Consider the following 17,122-nt stretch of genomic DNA (forward strand, 5'->3'; position numbering starts at 1 on the left):
ATCCCTGGGGTCCTCTCCTCCATCTCACATCCCTGGGGTCCTCTCCTCCAGCGTGGGGAGGAGATGGGACGGGGTCACTCCACAAAGGGGGTCCTGGGACTTGGCTGGAGGGGGCCAATGGGAGGAGGGCGCCCAGGGTTGCAGGTTAAGGACAAGTGTTGGCGTTGGCATCCTCAGTGCATGAGCCGGTGACCTTCAGGGGGGGCTGGCCCCCCCCAGGTTTGCTGGCCCGTGCCCCTGCCATGCCATGGGATGTCCCCATTAATGCACTGGTGGTGATGACGCCCCGTAGCTCCCCCTCCCTCCGCCATCCTCCTGGGCAGCACGTGGGCTCTTGGGCCGGGCCACGAGGTTGCTTTTCCCCAGGGGATGGAGCAGGGTGGCAGAGGTGGGCAGGGTCCTGGTACCCCCCGCCCTGGTCACCAGCCCCCAGGGCATCACTAATTTAACCTCACTGTCTTCCGCCCCGCTGTGAGCTCGGGGCTCGGGGCTGTGCCCTCTCTCTGGAACAAGTGCCAAAAGTGTCACACGCCCCCCTCCCATCCCACCCATCCTGCCCTCTCCATCGCACTTTGTAGCAGGGGGTGGATGAGGGTGCGGGAGCTGCCCCCCACCCCTCCACCCCCATCCCTCTGGCCAGCCCTGGGCTGACAGCATAAGTGGGTTTTGCTCCAGGGGACAGGCACACAGGGACACCAGTGGGGGTAGGGACACAACCGCAGACCTTGGGGACAGGATGAGGCCATTGGCAGAGACCAGGCTCTACCCCAAAGAGCATCAGGGACAGTCAGAAGCCACTTTGAGGAGTGTCAGACCCAGCATCCCAATCTAGCAAGCTCTGGGACTGTTTGGGCCAGGACGAGGAGGGGGAGACTGAGCCCCCCCACCTTTTCCCCCCACTTGTTTTTCTCAGCAGCATGAGTCCCCCCAACACAGACGCAATAGCAAAGGTCACCTCCTCCTTGCAGGAGAAAAATATGTTTCAGAGCTCTGCTAAGACAGAGATGTTCGTGCAGTGAAAGCAACGTCCCCCAGCGGCTGCGGGTTCCCACCACCCATCCCCACGGTGGAGCATGGGCTATGCTGATGGCTGTGGCTCCTAAAGGGGGATAAAGACCTTTTGGGGGGCAAGGGGGGGTTGCCTGCCTGGCTTACAGCTGGGGCCATGGTAGCTGCTCGCTCTGTTGCCCCAGTGTGGGTCCTACCAGAGGCGGGGGTCGGTGTTGGCCACCCTGCTGCTCCCTCCTCTGGGCTCTCTCCGCCCCACTGCATCTCCCCGCAGCTCTATAGCTCCCAAATTTCTCCCTGGGAGCCTGGGGCTGGGTGCTTGATGCAGGGTGACACCTCCAAACTGCCATCCCATGGGATGGGAGCTGCTAACAGCAGAGAGGACAAGCTTTGTGCCCTGCTCAGGGACACACTGCCATGGTGGGGCAAGCCATAGGTTTGGGTGTCCCAGCTCCGAGGAGCCAGCAGTGCTGTGCTGGGCACAGGGAGAGCTTTGGGGGTTCACTGTCATGCTGAGCTGAGAAAACCAGAGGGGCCACAGGGGGGAGGCTGCTCCCCCATCCTCTGGTGTGGGGAGGGGAAGGAAAATTGAGCTGGTGCTCCAAGGGTGGTTCTTCTACCAAAGCCCAAACATTCTCGTGGTTCTGAAGGGGACAAGGAGAGCTCCCCAGGCCTGGCCAGGCACAGTGGCATAGGGCTGCGATGGTGCTTGTGGCTGCTGGCAGGTCAGGGCAGAACAGGCAGGTCCTTGCTCAGGAGGGTCCCAGGAGGTGACCAGGAGGGTTTTCTGCTCTGAGCTGTGTGTCCCCAAGGCTGCAGGAGAGACCAAGCAAGCTCACGGGGTGGCTGCAGACACTCAGAGGGAGGATGCTGTGGCTGAGCAGCGTGCTGCTGCCTGGGTGCGAGCAAAGAAAGGAGCATCCTCCGCCACCGCACAGGAGAGGTGGGATTTGGGTGTGGGTGACACCAGCGCCGTCTTTGGCCACCCAGAAGGGACGAGGGGCAGGCAGGAGCTGCTGGTGCCGGCAGCGTGGGGTGAAAGGCAACAGCCCCATGGGGCAGCCCCTTGTTCCAGTGATCTACCCGTCAGGGATTTAAGGAAGGAAACCAGATTGCTGCTGATGACTTTGCTTTGAGCATGTTTTGGATTTTAAGAATACGTTTAATAAAGGGTATCTTACATCGACAAAGTGTCCAGTTGTTTTGTGCTTGCAAGGGGAGGGCAGTCAGCGTCTTGGGGGTTTGGTGGGTGGAAAACCTTTTTGGCTGGGAGCATCCACCCACCCATCACGCAGGCACCTCCCCCAAACCAGCCCAGCTGCTTCAAATCTCCTAAAACACTTCCCAAGGTCCCTTCCAACCCACATTACCAGATCATCCTAAATGCTCCCTCCTCTGAGACCTGCTGGGCTGGAGAAGGTGCAAATGCAAACAGAACCTCTGCAGGAAGACTCTGGCCTGGGGTAGCGGCATCTCCCTCGTGTGGCCAGGAAGATGGCACAGGCTCAGTGGCTCCTGGCACTGCTGGGAAGGATAAGGACACTCAGAAGGGAACTTTCCTGGAGGGGAAGGGGGAGAAGAGGAGCACTGAGGAGCTGGTGCTCATGCACCATCTTCCCTCCAGCGCAGGGGAAGAAAACTCTTTTCACGTACTGGAAGCTGATGCCTTGAAGGTGAGGAGGGCTGTAAGGGAGGGCTTGTAATTTGGTTTTAATGGAAGGGGCTGAGGCATGGTTGGGGGCAGCACCTTGCAGCTGTGGATGGAGGGCTTATGGGTGGCCAGATCCTGTGAAGGGGGAGGATGGGGATGGGAGAATTGAGGCCTGAAGCGCTTTGCCCCAGGCTGCTCAGGAAAGCCCAGCACTGCACTGGAGATCATCCCTCAAGCTCTTGCTGACTTCACGTGCGTTTTTGCAGGGGCAGGGCCCACTCCAAGGGAGCTGGACTGTTAGAAGGGCAGAAAACTGAGGTTTGGGGTTGTTTTCTGGATATCGGTCTGCTGAAAAGAGAAAGAGAACTTTCCACTCCCCTGGGAGATGCCTCCTCCACACCTGGTCCTAGTACCCACCACCTCCCAGCCTGTAGCACTGAGGACAGGCACAAGCAGAGGGGGATTTTCCCATGCACTGGGGAGAGGGCTAGACCCCCCCCCCAGCCTGTCTTGCCCAAATTCTCAGGGATCTTGGCAGGAAAATCCCTTATTGTATGCACCACTTCAAGCAGCAGCGACCCTCAAGATTGGGCCCAGCTGCTTGCCTGCCCCTTGCTCTCAAATACCCTTCCCCTGGGGGCAGTAGGCAGAAATGCCTGGCATTTAACTTTTCCCCGACACCCCCCGCTCCCCCAAAGGGCAGGCCTTGCGCTGTTGGGCAAAAGCAAACAGGCTTCCCTTGGGTTTTACAGCTGCTCTCAGCCCCCTTGGTCTGGGGAGCGGGGGTCCCTCACTGGTCTCTGTTAAAGCCCTTGGGCTGGCAGTGGGGATATCAGAGATTTCTTATAGGGGCATAGGGCTGTAATCCTTTTAATTGCATAAAGGCAGACCCCACTCTTTAATTTGGGGGGTCTACCAGCTCCCCCTTTCCCCTGCAGCTTTACCCTAGTTGCTGTGGGCTTCTCAGGGGTCAGAAGCGGAGGGGGCAGAGGCCGGCCACAGGTCAGAGGAAAGGGCCGGGATTGCCCCTGTGCCAACCCCGCAGGGGGCTGCCCAGGGCACAGGTTTTGGGTTGGCTCCGGGTATGGGGTCCTGCCTCCTCCCCGCAGCATCCCTGGGTACCACAACCCTGCCCACCCCCCCCCCCCGTGTCCAAGGGCTTCCCCATCCCTCCGTCCCCAGGCGGCCGAAGGCTCAGCCCGAACTGGCAGGTACCCGTGAACTCCCCATGGCAACGCGAGGGCCAATGGCAGGGCCGGAAGCTGTTTACGGGGCGGAGCGTCGCCGTGGCAACGCGTGAAGCCTTTCGGAGCAGCTACTTAACGGCAGACCCCGGGCAGCCGGCAAATCACGGCGGATCGGCGGGCAGGGCCCGGCACCGGGGGGGCCGGCGCTTACCGGAGGGGGCAAAGCACAAATTCCCCACCATCACCATCCCCACGGAGGGAGCTTTTGGGCTTTTTTCTCTTTTTTTTTTTTTTTTTTTTTTTTTTGGCGTGTTTTTTCTTGATTTTCCTTCCCCACTCCCTTTTTTTTTTTTTTCCCCTCCTTCTTCCAGAAGCTTCTTCCTCTCTCATGAACTTTGGCAGTTGGGGGACGTCGCCGGGACGGGGTAAGGGAAGGCGGCGGCGGCCGAAAGCAGCGGGGAGCGGTGGGCTCGCTGGGGAGGACGGTGGGACGGGTCGGCACTGCTGAGAGCTCGGCCGGGCAGCTCGGGGGAAGCCGGCTGTCAGGGGGCGGCAGGTTTGCGGGGGGCCAGGGTTGTTATTATTTTGAATTTTAGTCTTTTTATTCCTCCCCTCATCCCCGTCCCCCCGCCCCGACCACCCCAGCGAGCATTTCTGGGCTGTCCCTTACTGCGGGCACAGGAGTTTGCAAGGGCTGGGTGGTGACAGTGGGGCTCAAGCATCTGAACAAGCTGTCGCTGCCCCCGAGGCTTATTTTTTGGGGGGGGAAAGCCTGTTTTGCGGGAGCGGGGCAGGTGGTTGTGGTTCCGGTCCCTCGCGACCCCCCCTGCCGCGACTGTTGAGCGCGGCGTCGTTTAAACCGCGACACCCCCGGTCCCAGCCGCCGGTGCGGAGCTCCTCGGCCGCGGCTCGCCTCGGGGGGCTCTTTCCTCGCCCAAAACCGCGGCATTTCGGCTTTAAAGCCCAGCAGCGAAAGCCAGAAGCCCTATGCTCAGCTCGGGCTCTAACGGACACCTGAAGCTGCCGGCTCGCTTGGAGGGAGGATGTGCTTGGGGGGGGTCCGCGTCCCCCGCGGGGCTCCGTCCCCCGCCCCCCGGGTTGTTTTAGGGGCAGCGGGTGAAGGGAGGAGCAGAAATAGGGTGAAAGCGAGGGAAGTTGGTAGCGGGGAGGGGGAACTTTTAAGATATTTTGTCCTGCTAGCGGCGGGTGGGAGAAACATCCCTGCTTTGTGGGATGGCAGGGCTGGATTTTGGTCGTTTGTGGGGGTTTTGTGGTGTTTAATTCTTGCTACAACCGAAGGCTTTTGGGCAGCACCATCCCCCGGGGTTTGGGTAACACCGGGACACGGGGATTTGAGGGAATTTCCCTGAGTTTCAGGGCTGCTAAAGCACCCCGGGGGAGGTGTTGCGGCTCCGGTGTGCAGCACCCCGGGGACGGGTGTCACCCAGCGGCACCGGGAGCGGCACCTGCCCCGGTGCTGGAGAGCGGCTGCACCCTCGGGGAGCTTCAACCCTCTCCCTGTTGTTCTTGCAGGATCTGCCCCGTCCCCTCCTTCCCCTTCCCAAGGCATGGCTGAGGCGTCGCACCTGCGGGCAGGGAAGGAGAAAAGAATGAAGAACACCACGATGGTGGACTTGGATGACAGCCTGACCAGCCTCATGTGGCTGCAGGACTTCTCAATCAGGAAGGACACCAGCATGGGCAAGTCCTACTGCCCCAGTGGCCCAGATCCCCTTGACTATCACAAGCTTTCCAGCTTCGACGCCCCGATGTCGCCCCTGGCCGCTGACCCAGCGTGCATGGGGGTGCCCCACACTCCCATCTCCTCCTCCTCCACCTCAAGGACGGCGCACCACACCATTCCCATGCACCCTCAGCTGGCGGAGGACATCGACTACAAGACCAACCCACACGTCAAGCCGCCCTACTCCTACGCCACCCTCATCTGCATGGCGATGGAAGCCAGCAATAAGCCCAAAATCACCCTCTCCGCCATCTACAAGTGGATTACCGACAACTTCTGCTACTTCCGACATGCCGATCCCACCTGGCAGGTAGGAGATTTGGGGACCTCTTGTCTTGTCCCCTCACCCCGCAGGGCTGGGGAGGGCTTCCCACAGCCTCCACCGTGCAAGGCAAGGTCCCATGGGGATGGTGAATCCCACTGGGAGGAAAGCGGCACCGGCAGCTGGTGGGGAAGAGCTGTAACGGAAAGAGCTTGGGTGTGCAGAAATGCTGCGACCATGAGGGTGGTGGAGGGAAAGAGCCATTATGGGGGAGAGCTTGGGGCCATTTTGGGTGCAAGGAGGTACCTGTTGGGCTGTTGGTCCCTGAGGCTCCTCTTGGCTCCAGGACGAAGGCGTCTCTGTCCCCAGCTCCACCTTTCTGAGGCTCTCGTGGGGTCCTGAGTCCCTCCGGGCTGAGCACACGTGAAATCGCCAGACTGAGCATCTCTGGGTGCTGAGGTCCAGGCGTAGGAGAGGGATGGAGAGGATCCCCAGGGAGATGCCGCTTGTTGGACAAATCCTTCGCTGGGGAGGTTCAGAGCAGAAATGCCGCTGCTTTCCCAGCAGGGCAGGTCTCCTGTCCCCTTGGACAGACGTAGGAGGATCCATCGCTGTGACGAGCTGGTGAGGCCTCAGAGGGAAGCCCAAAAAGAGGTCAAATAGGGCTGCTGTCCCCAGCTAGCACGAGCACGTCCCCAGGGGGTAGGGGACAGCCCCCCAGGCTCACCAGCTTTGGGGACCGCTTGAAGCACAGGGGCTTTTCCCAGCTACCTTGGCTCGCTGCCCTCCTCCGTCACGCAAGGAGACCTCCGGCACGTGAGGCTTTCTAGGATACGACAGGGCAGGAGGGACCTGGGTGGCTCGTCCCTCTGCTCGGGTTATTCCCAGCCCAAATCCGCAGCGTGCCAGCGATCCCGGTGGCAGCGCTCGCCCAGGCAGGGTTGGGCAAAACTGCTGCAAACCCCCTGCCCAGGTGTTGCCCACCTTCTCTCCGGGCAGGTGGGTCTCCAGCAGCTCTTGAAGCCCAACACAGGGAAGGGAACCCCCCGGTCCCTCTCCAGGGCCAGCGTGCTGACTTTCTGCTGCAAACTCACGGCTGGATAATCACCACATTTTTAATTAAATGTGTTTATTAAGAAAAGAAAGAAGGTTTTCAATCCTCTCCGCAGAGATGCAGGGGGTTCACGGGATTGTTGCAGGCAGGAATGATAAATATGTTAACCGGCCGGGTAATAACGGAGGGCGGCCCAGGCTGAATGAGGTCTGGGATGGGGAGGGGAGATGGGGAGCAGAGAATTCAGCTGGCAAGTCTCTCGCTCTCGTAAAATTTTGTTAAACTGTAAATTAGGAGTTACCACAGCCTGGATTGTTTGCAGGGATAGCGGTGTTCCTGCTGCTTTTTTCTTTCTTTTTCTTTTTTTTTTTTTTTCCTTTCTCTCTCTTCTCTTTTTTCCTTTCTCTCTCTCTTTTTTCTTTTTTTTTTTCTTTCTTTCTCTTTTTCCTTTCTGTCTTTTTTTTTTTTTTCCCCCTATCTCTCTTGCTTTACTTTTTCTTTTTTTTTTTTTTTTTTTTTTGTAACTTTCTTTTCGAGGCTGAGTTCTCATCCCCCTATCCCGATTCCCGTACGTGAAGGCAGCCTGGAAAGGTCATGCCACCCATACTCCGGGGGGAGATGGATATATTCCTGTGGGAGCTGAGTGCTTTGGAGAGGCGCCAACACACCCAAGGAGCTTCAGCCCAGAGGAGGGTTTTGTTGTGTGTGTGTGTGTGTGTGTGTGTGTGCGCGCGCGTGTTTTTCAACAGCTCTAAGCATTCAAGCCTTGTTTTTCCTATTCGGCACTACGGATTATGGATGAATAAGCATAAAGATATCCAGGCAACATTAAAAAAAAAAAAACCCTCTACCATATCCAATCTCTTAATACAGTCTTGGCTTTGTGGAGTCCAATGCTGGGTTATTTACCCAATAACTGAGTTTCCTTTCTGATTATTCACATCACTCCAGGCACATTCAGGGTTTCAGAACAGCTCGACGGGAGCAGAAACTCCTCTTTTTCTTCCCCCCTCCCCCTTTTTTTTTTTTTTTTTTCTTTTCCCCCTTCAGCTCATTGGAGTGGTGGCTGGTGAAGATGCAGTGATTCCACACCAAGCTTCCTCAGGCCAGGAGGCACGTCTGGGGACGCACCGGGCTGTGGTGGAACAGTCCATGTGTGTCTCCAGTTTTGCCCGTCTGGTTTGGGTCAGCCTGGCTGCGGGGAGGCACGGTGCCTATTTTTTGGCCAAATATTTTCCCCTCAACACTAGCAATAGGCACAGATGAATAGGGGGATGCAAGGAGGGCCCTCACGATGCCATCCCTTGCGGTGCTGCCATGTGTGGCCACTTGTAATGGGGCTGTGGCCACACTGGTGTAAATCATAGAATCATTTAGGTTGGAAAAGACCTTTAAGATTATACCCTCCTCTTCCTCCTTAGACACGAAGGAGGACCCAGCCTCCTTCAGCTCAGCTCCATGCCTAGAGCAAGTCTGGCCAGTTTCTCCCAGTGCTCTGCATGATCAAAGGCCCCACAGTCCCAATTTACAACCAAGGGGAGCTGCCCAAAATCTTCCTGTTGGTTGGCAGGTCCTAGCTTGAACCCCTTGGCTCCTGTCACCTCTGGCTGGATTAGACAGAAGGCAAGAAAACTCTGCTGGTGGCTAGGGGCAGGGGAGTTTCTGCTGGGTATGCAGCCTGGGATGTTGCCGTTTCTGCTTTCTTTTTCCCAAAGGTCCTTGCTGAAAACGTGCTTTTCTACCAGCCTCCCCACACAGGTAGGTGCTGCAGAAGCAAACAAACGTTCAGCCTTGGTTTTCTTTTTCTCTTTTGGGTCTAGAACTCCATCCGGCACAACCTCTCCTTGAACAAGTGCTTCACCAGGGTGCCCCGAGAGAAGGGCGAGCCAGGGAAAGGCGGGTTTTGGAAGCTCGACCCCCAACATGCTGACCGGCTCAAGAACGGGGCCTTCAAAAAACGGAGGATGGCCCCAATGCAGATCCATCCTGCCTTCACCAAAAAAGACCAGCCAGAAGCACAGTGCGCCGCCAGCCCAGCTGCTTCCCCTTGCGCCTCCAATAACGTCCTCAACGTCAACGTGGAGTCGCAGCAGCTGCTGAAAGAGTTCGAAGAAGTCACCGGCACCCAGAACTGGAAGCCGGTGGTTGGCAAAGCAGGGCAGAAGCCCAAGCAGCCCTCGCCCAAGCGAACGGCCAAGACATCTCGGCTTTCCGGCCCTGCCTTGCTGACCCAGGAAGAGGAGACCGAGCTGGGATCCCTGAAAGGTGACTTTGGCTGGGAAGCCATCTTCAACACCAACCTGAATGGAGACTTCTCCACTTTTGGGGATCTGGAGCTCCCACCTACTCCAACCAGCCCCGTAACACACGACCTGGACTTGACAGTACACGGGCAGCACATTGAGTGTCCCCAGGGGCAGGAGCAGGTCCTCGCCCCATCCAACCAGAACATCTTGGACTTTGATGAAACCTTCCTGGCCACTTCCTTCCTGCAGCATCACTGGGACGAAGAGACAAGCGACTGCCTCTCCAACGCTGTCAACATAGAGCAGTTGTTTGATCTCAACGACACCTCTTTTCCAGCAGATGCGACCGACTGGAGCAACCTGGCGGCCCTCTTATGAGAGGCCAGTCACCATCCAAAGCCCACACAGACTTTAGTAGGACGCTCCCCCCGTGCTGCTGGGACTTAAAAGGGACAAGATTTTCTAGAGGCAGAGACATCCACAGTGACTTTTACCAGCTTAAGTCACAGAAACACCATCACAAGAACTGCTTGGTGTATCTTTAAAGGACACATCAGAAGTCTCTAGTCCATGAGTCTCCTCAAGAGGAGAAATATTAACAGCACTTATTTTTTTACTTGTAAAGGAAGAAATGTGAATTATCTTCCCTTCCCCCCCCCCCCCCCCCCCCCCCCCGTGGAAATGAACACGGTACATGTTTCTTCAGGGCTAAAGGAAAGCACCTGTTAAATCCCATCCAAGACATTCCTGGTAGTTTAGGACTTTAGGACTTGATAGGTTAAGTGCAATTTCCTCACCCCTCCATCTCTCCATTTCTCTCTCTTTCCTTTTTCTGTCTAGGGTAGTTGGTAGGTATAGTGTAATAATTAGCTAGCGTGTAAATAGAAATCCCTTCTGGATTCTCTGAGTTCAACCTCCCTCCTGATTTGTGCCTAGGGAAGAAGAAAAGGTTTATAAATCCAGCAAGTCTGCCTCTTTAGTTGTTTTTATATAATCTGTTAAATATTATATATTCAAAAAGTTTTCCTCTCTAGATGTTTTTTATATAATCTATTAAATGTTATATATTCCAAAAGTCTGCCTCTTTAGATGTTTTTATATAATCTATTAAATATTATATATTTAAAAAATCCTGTATTTTTAGCACTAGCATTTCTTAATAGTGGGGGGAAAGGGGAAACGCGGTTTGGGAGCTGTATTCAGTTTGTGCGGCAGGGTTTTGGTAGTAGAGGAGGGGCTACAGGGGTGGATCCTGTGAGAAGCTGCTAGAAGCTTCCTTGGCTCCAAGGAACCCACCACTGGCCAAAGCCGAGCCGATCAGCAACGGTGGTTGTGCCTCTGCGATATTTAAGAAGGCGAGGGGCGGGGAAGAAACCACTGGAAAAGCTGCAGCGGAGAGAGGAGTCGGGGGGTGAGGGAAACTCTGGCACTGAGGTCAGTGAAGGGGGCGAGGGGGTGGAGGTGCTCCGAGTGCCGAAGCAGTGATTTCCCTGCAGCCCGTGGTGAAGACCCTGGTGAGGCAGGCTGGCCCCCTGGAGGACCTCATGCTGGAGCAGAGGGTGGCACCTGAAGAAGGTTGTGACCCCAGGGGGGACCCACACTGGAGCAAGCTCCTGGCAGGACGTGCGGACCCATGGGGAGAGGAGCCCAGGCCGGAGCAGGTCTGCTGGCAGGGCTTGTGCCCCCGTGGGGGACCCGCGCTGGAGCGGTTCATGAAGAACTGCAGCCTGTTGGAAAGACTCGTGTTGGAGAAGTTTATGGAGGACTGTCTCCCATGGGAGGGACCCCATGCTGGAGCAGGGGAAGGGTGTGAGGATTCCTACCCCCGAGGAGGAAGGAGAAGCGGAGACAACCTGTAATGAACTGACCCCAACCCCCGTTCCCTGTCCCCCCACCCTGCTCAGAGGGAGGAGGAGGAGAAAATCAGGAGTAAAGTTAAGCCTGGGAAGAAGGGAGGGGTGGGGGGGCAGGGGTTTTTAAGATTCAGTTTTATTTCTCAATATCCTACTCTGATTTGATTGGTAACAAACTAAATTCTTTTTTTTTTCCTCCAAGTCAAGTCTGTTTTGCCCATGATCATAATGGTGAGCTCTTCCTCCCTGTCCTTCTCTCGAGCCACAAGCCTTTATATCTTCTCCTCCCCATCCCACTGAGGGGGAGGAGTGAGCAAGTGGCCGCATGGTGTTTTGCTGCCACCCGGGCCTAAGCTGTGACAGAGCTGGTTTATGTTTTCGCTGTTTAAAGGCTTGTCTTCGTTGTTCTGTAAAGCAAGACCACGCGCGGGAGGATTCCTGCAGCAGCAGCAGCAGCGGGTTTCGTTAATGACCCAGGAACTGGCCCTAGCAGGAGAGGGGACCGAGGCGCTCCCAGAACTGGCGTTCGTGTTTGTTGTACCAAAATCCTCGCTGTGGTTGCCGAAGGGTCTAGACCACCATAAACCTACTCAATCTCTGCCTAGCTGACATAGCCCGTCTCTGTTTTTTGGTCTGAGACTGTTGCCTTCCACTTCTTTTGCACATCCATCAGGCTCTGAGGGGTGCCAGGGCAACAGAGGACCTTGATTAAGGATGCGCTTTGGGGGGAGCTGTGAGGAAGGCACTGTGGCGCGGCCATCAGCTGGTGGCGATGGGGTCGCTCCCCATCGAATGCTCCCAGGTGAGACCGAGGAGGAAAGAAATCCACACTCAGGCTCCATCCAGGAGCTCACGCCAAAGACTGCGCGTGCAAGGGGCGCTGGGGACAGCAGCGGAGATGGAGTCCCATCCAGCCGGGAGCAGCTCATCGGCCGTGAGAAGCGCTGGGATGCTTTGGCCCTTTGGCTCAGTGTGCAGCGTCTCCGCAAGTAGCTCAGAAACAGTTCGGAAGTGGAGCCAAATTCTGCTGAAACTTGACTTGAAACTTTCAAGAACTGGATTCTTCACCTCTCCTTCACTGTAGGTTATTAGAGGCAGAGTAGCCATCAGGTAGGAGTAAGCAGAACCTGTAGTTTTAGTGCCGTGTCTTAGACCTGCTGAAAAATGGAAGCTTGTAGAGTTTCTTTTTTGGTTACAAAAGCACTTAGGACATTTCACGTGAGCAATAGAACGTAGTGAGAATACAGTTGTAGTGTAAGAATCAATAAACAAGCCTTAAAAAATATATAAATTACCCTTGGACTAATTTGTACCCAAATTTGAGGAGACAGTTGGAGAGGTGGAGGTGGGAGCACAAGTTCTGCGTCCCCCTGGTAGTGTGGGGCAGGCTGAGAACCAACACCTTCAGCTCCGGCAAGCAGCAGAGCTGGGGCTGGGGCTGCTGCTTTGCCCAGGTGCCAGTGTCTGAAGAACCCCGGGATGCTGCCGCACAGCTGGGGGTGGTGTTCCGGGGCCGGGGGGGTGAGGGCCATGTCTCTGGGGGGCTTTGGGGGTCAGTGCAGATGTTTACATCTGTATTGGCGATGCTGCTTTTTATTTGTTGGTTTTGTTAGATTTTCCTGGTTTAGGGCCTCTATACTGATGATGAACTGCAGAGATACGTCTGCAATTTAACCTTTTTCATGGAAAGTCATTTACAAACCAGAAAAAAAGAAAGAAAGAAAAAATATAGAGAAGAAAAAACCCTTTTGCCTCTTGTTTCCCGCCAGCACTGCCCGGCTCTGTCTGACCCTTTCCCTGGAGGCAGGGCACATCCCACCAGCCCAGCCCAGGCTGTACAACCAGCCCTAGCACATGGGTGCTGTCACCCCCTCTCTGCAGTGGCACAGCAATTCCCCACGGGGAAACTGAGGCACAAACCACCACCTGCGTGGCAATGGTTACACACGGCCTGCGCAGCACAAGGGCGGCTGCGCTCGGTATCTTGAGTCCTGGGAGCTGTTCCCAAACCCTGGACCATCCTTCCCTGCCCTGTGGGAAATTCCTGGGGGAGACACAGTGTACCTGGGACCATCCCTCTGCTTGTGCCATGTCCCCACCCGGCCCTGGAGGTGCCCTGAGAGACACAAGTGGCTTCGGAGCCCTCCTGGGCACAGGGCGGCGAGAGGAGCCGCACAGAAGCCGCAGGAATAGCCGAGCCCTCGCGAGGCCAATTACATCGAGGAGCAGTTGGGCTCCGCCAAGGCAGGGAAGAAAAGCAGCGTACGCTCAGCTGCCAGCCCAGGCGGGGTGGGGGGCGATGGGGCTGGGGGCAGCAGGTTCGAGGAGCCCCATGGGGAGAGCACGGTGGGTCAGGGCTGGGTGTGAGGCTGGGCCAGGGCCAGGCTGCGGGTACCTCTTTGTGCCCCCAGCCGTGGGGCAGTGCTGCCACTTGGGGTGGTGGGAGAAGGGGGCTGGAAGGGGACTGTGAAAAAAGGTGGTGTGGCCCCTGCTCGGTGGCTGCCCAGCAACCCCCCTGTCACGTCTGAGCACCTGTAGGGACAGAGATCATCCTTCAGACCCCACCTGGGGTTCATCCAGCTCGGTGCTTCAGAGGGAGCCACTCCAGGATGTCCCATCCCTCTTGCACTGGTGACACAACCTTTTCTATCTCCCCAGCACACGAAGAGCACCCTGTCGCTTCCCCAGGGATCTCCTGGATCCCATCGGCACCAGGCACCGCAGCAGTCAGCCCCAGGGCTGCCTGTTTGCTCTGCCGTGGTCACAGCTGCTCCCAATCCAGCCCATTTCAACCCAAAATAAAGGCTGGGCTCACTGCAGAGGCTGGCCTTGGCTTTTGTGTGCTTTGTGCTGGAAGGGCAGGATGCAGCCCTTGGGATGAGGTAGGGTTATCCCTGTGGGGAACAGCTTTGATGTATCTGGGGTGAATTTTGGAGACAGATCTGGGCTCTCCTTTCAACTTGGGGATACTGGGGACCATGAACCCTGAAAGGTAACGAGGAATTTGCTGTCCTGGCTTCTCCTTCTCTCCGCTCCCTGTTGGTAGCTCCGAGGGAGCTGCTCTCTGCTTCCCCTCAGTAGTGGTGGCACTGGCAGGGCTGCAAAAAGCTGGCAGCCCCCTTGTCCCTCAGACCACTTGTTTATTTTGTTTTGCCAGGCACAACTGTGTAGTTTCTGGTTTTTAAACCCCCTGGAAAAAGAGGAGCCCCCAGCACCCCCACCCTGCCGGGGGACTGAAAAAACCAACCTTGCCAGGAAAAAATATTCCAGCTTGCCGGAGCCAGTCGAGGGTTTTAAAGTGAGAAAGGGTGAATATAAAGGAGGCACCAGGCGAGGCCTGAAACAACCTTGTTTTGTTCAGCTTCTGAAAGCAACAAAACCAATTTGGATGTGAATTTTTTTTTTTTTTTCTTTCAATGAGATGGTTTGGGGGGGGTGGGGGTGGTGTTTTTTTTTTTAAGCGGCAGCCAGGAGGTGCACAAGTGGGGGTGCTATGGGGTGGGAGCAGTGCTTCCCGTGGGTGTGGAGGCAGGCAGGACACCACACCGCTGCCCGTACAAAGCCCGTGTGTGCTCAGGGCAAAGCACTGAGCCAGGAGGAAGGTCAGGACCTGGCAGCGCCGGGCCTGCCCGGGCTTGCCGGTGGCAGCAGTGTTGCAGCCTGTGGCTAGGGCTGGTCCAGTCCTGTGGGCTGCCCCAGCTCGCCCAGCACAGGGATGGGTTGGGGACCCCTGAGCTGGTAGCATCCCCCTTTGCTCTATGTGTGGGCAAAGCGTCGTGCACTGGAAACACAGACCGCTGCACTCCAGGCTGCGCTTTGGGGCATCCCAGCACCCGCCAAAGCTGGTCTGGGAAGCACCCAGCTCCAAAAACTCCCTGCAAACTCCGCCTTTGCAGCCCCAGCCGGCTCCTTCCCCAGCCAGTTATTAAGCACACGGCAATTATTCCTTTATTATTTATTTCTGCTATTCCCCCAGCCGTCCCCTCATCTATCATCCCTCCCTGATGGGCAAACATTGACACCTCAAACCAATCTCCCGTTCACAGAGGGGGAAAAAATATACACATAAGCCCTTCTTTTCTCTCCTTTTCTTGCCGTGTCTTTCTTTCCCCTCCATTGAGTGCGGGGCTGGCATGAAGCCATTCTGGCAACAGCCGGCTTTCACTTGCTAATCATCCTAAATATTGAAAATCAACGCCTAGAATAAACAGCTCAAAGATTGGGGCCATCTCTACTCTGTTTGGAAATGCTAATCTCGCTGCCTTTTGTTTTCCTTGTGTGGATTTGGTGCTATGCGTTTGGAGGAGGTCACAGCTCATGGATTCTTCCTCCACCCCCAGATTTTTCTTTTTTTTTATTATTATTTTCCCCCCACACCCCTCATCGTGAAAAATTCAGCCCATTTTAACATCCCAGGCTGGGATGGCCGGTGCAGAGAGGGGGGAGAAGGGGGAGACAGGATGGAGGAGGGTAGGGAATGGACTTGCCTTGCATAGCAATGAATGAACCTCCAAAGTTTGGGAAAAAACAGGTTCCCAAATGTGCATCCAGGAGTTCACGTGGATGAGAAATCTCATGGGAACCACACTTGGGCAGGGAGCTCCATCCTTGGTACAGCAGGTCGCTGGGGGGCACAGGGATGGGGACGGCAGTGGGGCAGCCTGACCCCCGGCCCAGGGGGGGCGGTCGAGTCACCATCCTCTGATGCGTTTAAAGGTCGTTTAGATGGGGTGCTTGGAGATTGGGTTTAGGGGCGTAGGGTTTGGTAGAGTAGGGTTGATGGGTGGTTGGACTTGATGATCTCAAAGGTCTTTTCCAACCCGAACGTTTCTATGATTCTATGACAGCTCCCTGCCCTTGCAACACCGATTTTTAGAGGGTTTTATATCTGAGAGGATGGAGATGCCATAGCAAACCCCAGAGAGGCTGTGATGGGCCCAAGGCTGGACCCCAATATCTTTGCCTGGAGGTACCAGGCTGGATGCAAACACCTTTCTACGGGGTCGCAGGGGCTCTGGGAAAGGTGGCTCTGAAAAGAGAAGGGGTAAAGGCCCTTTTCTGCTTTTCCAGCAGTGACTTCGTACTGCTAGCAGAGCCCAGTGGGACCTGTGGCATTCGCATAGCTTGGATGGCTTACAGCATCCTGACGGGGAAACTGAGGCAGAGCAAGACGGTGGTCTGATATGGACCAGAACCTGATTATGTGGCCCAAAGTACCTTGTGGGAAAAACAGTGCGACCCTGGGGACAGCCCCCATGCCCCAACCCCTGGTCCTGCTCCTCAGATCACGCTACCGAAGCTGGGTTAGGTCCCTCTGCAGGGAGCGGGACTCTGCCGGGGGCCACATCCAGCCCAGAGCAATGCTGGGGCAGCACTTTTGGAGCATGTGTGCGCCCTCGAGTTTTCAGCCCCGGTTTCGGGCCATGTACGGGGTGTGCACCCTCTGGCACCGGGGAGCTCACTCGGCAAAGCTCCCTGCCTCCCTCCGCGCCCCAGGCAGTCCCGGAACGGGTCAGTGGGCTGTTGCCAGCGGCCGTTGCCAGCGGCGTGGCCAGCACAATGCTCCGGCAGGCCAGGGCTTGCCCTGCGGCGGGGGGAGAGCCGGCGGCCACTCGGCCGAGCCACAATGCAACAGCCTCTGCGTAAATGCCGTCACGAGGAGACGCTCGGCATGCTGCCCCTTCCTCCTCCTCCTCCTCCTCCTCCCTTCCATTCCCCCCGACGCATGCCTGGGTAGGGGGCTGCAGCCTCGCTGGGCTCCTGCTCCTCCAGCCCAGCCCACGCCGTGGAAAGTGGCCCCTGTGGGCAGGGGGGGATGCATCCCCACAATGGCGGGGCTGAGCCGCCGGAGCAGTGCCAGCATCGCCTCTTTCTTTGGGAAACCACGTCACGCCAAGGTCGAAACTTGGCCGGTTTGCAAACAAGCATCAGGGCCACGGGGATTTCTTTACAAAGGCTGTTTTTTCAGGTGATTTATTTCCAGGTTCGGAGCGTTACGGCCACCCCATGTCCTGAGATATATACTTTTTTTTCACTGCCAGCAGGATGGTGAGAAACTCGTTTTACAAATCCAAAGCAAACACCCTCCCTTGGTGTCTGACTCCAGGGGATGGGCCT

General features: G+C 56.5%; 1 protein-coding gene across 1 annotated transcript; it reads left to right on the forward strand.

Moving 5' to 3' along the window:
* Window positions 1-5,414: 5,414 nt before the first annotated feature.
* FOXJ1 (forkhead box J1) lies at window positions 5,415-9,530 on the forward strand. Its single transcript, XM_086473496.1, has 2 exons — window positions 5,415-5,900; window positions 8,727-9,530. The coding sequence occupies exons 1-2, from the start codon at window positions 5,415-5,417 to the stop codon at window positions 9,528-9,530; spliced, it is 1,290 nt and encodes a 429-aa protein (XP_086329622.1).
* Window positions 9,531-17,122: the final 7,592 nt, after the last annotated feature.

The sequence above is a fragment of the Leptosomus discolor genome, chromosome 15, assembly GCF_034619465.1.
Source record: "Leptosomus discolor isolate bLepDis1 chromosome 15, bLepDis1.hap2, whole genome shotgun sequence".
In the NCBI taxonomy this organism is placed as follows: Eukaryota; Metazoa; Chordata; class Aves; order Leptosomiformes; family Leptosomidae; genus Leptosomus; species Leptosomus discolor.

Bases quoted from the DNA above. Each gene is read 5' to 3' on its own strand.
- FOXJ1 (XM_086473496.1), top strand. From the start codon at position 5,415: ATGGCTGAGGCGTCGCACCTGCGGGCAGGGAAGGAGAAAAGAATGAAG. The intron at 5,901-8,726 runs GTAGGAGATTTG...TTTTGGGTCTAG, and splicing joins ATGCCGATCCCACCTGGCAG to AACTCCATCCGGCACAACCT.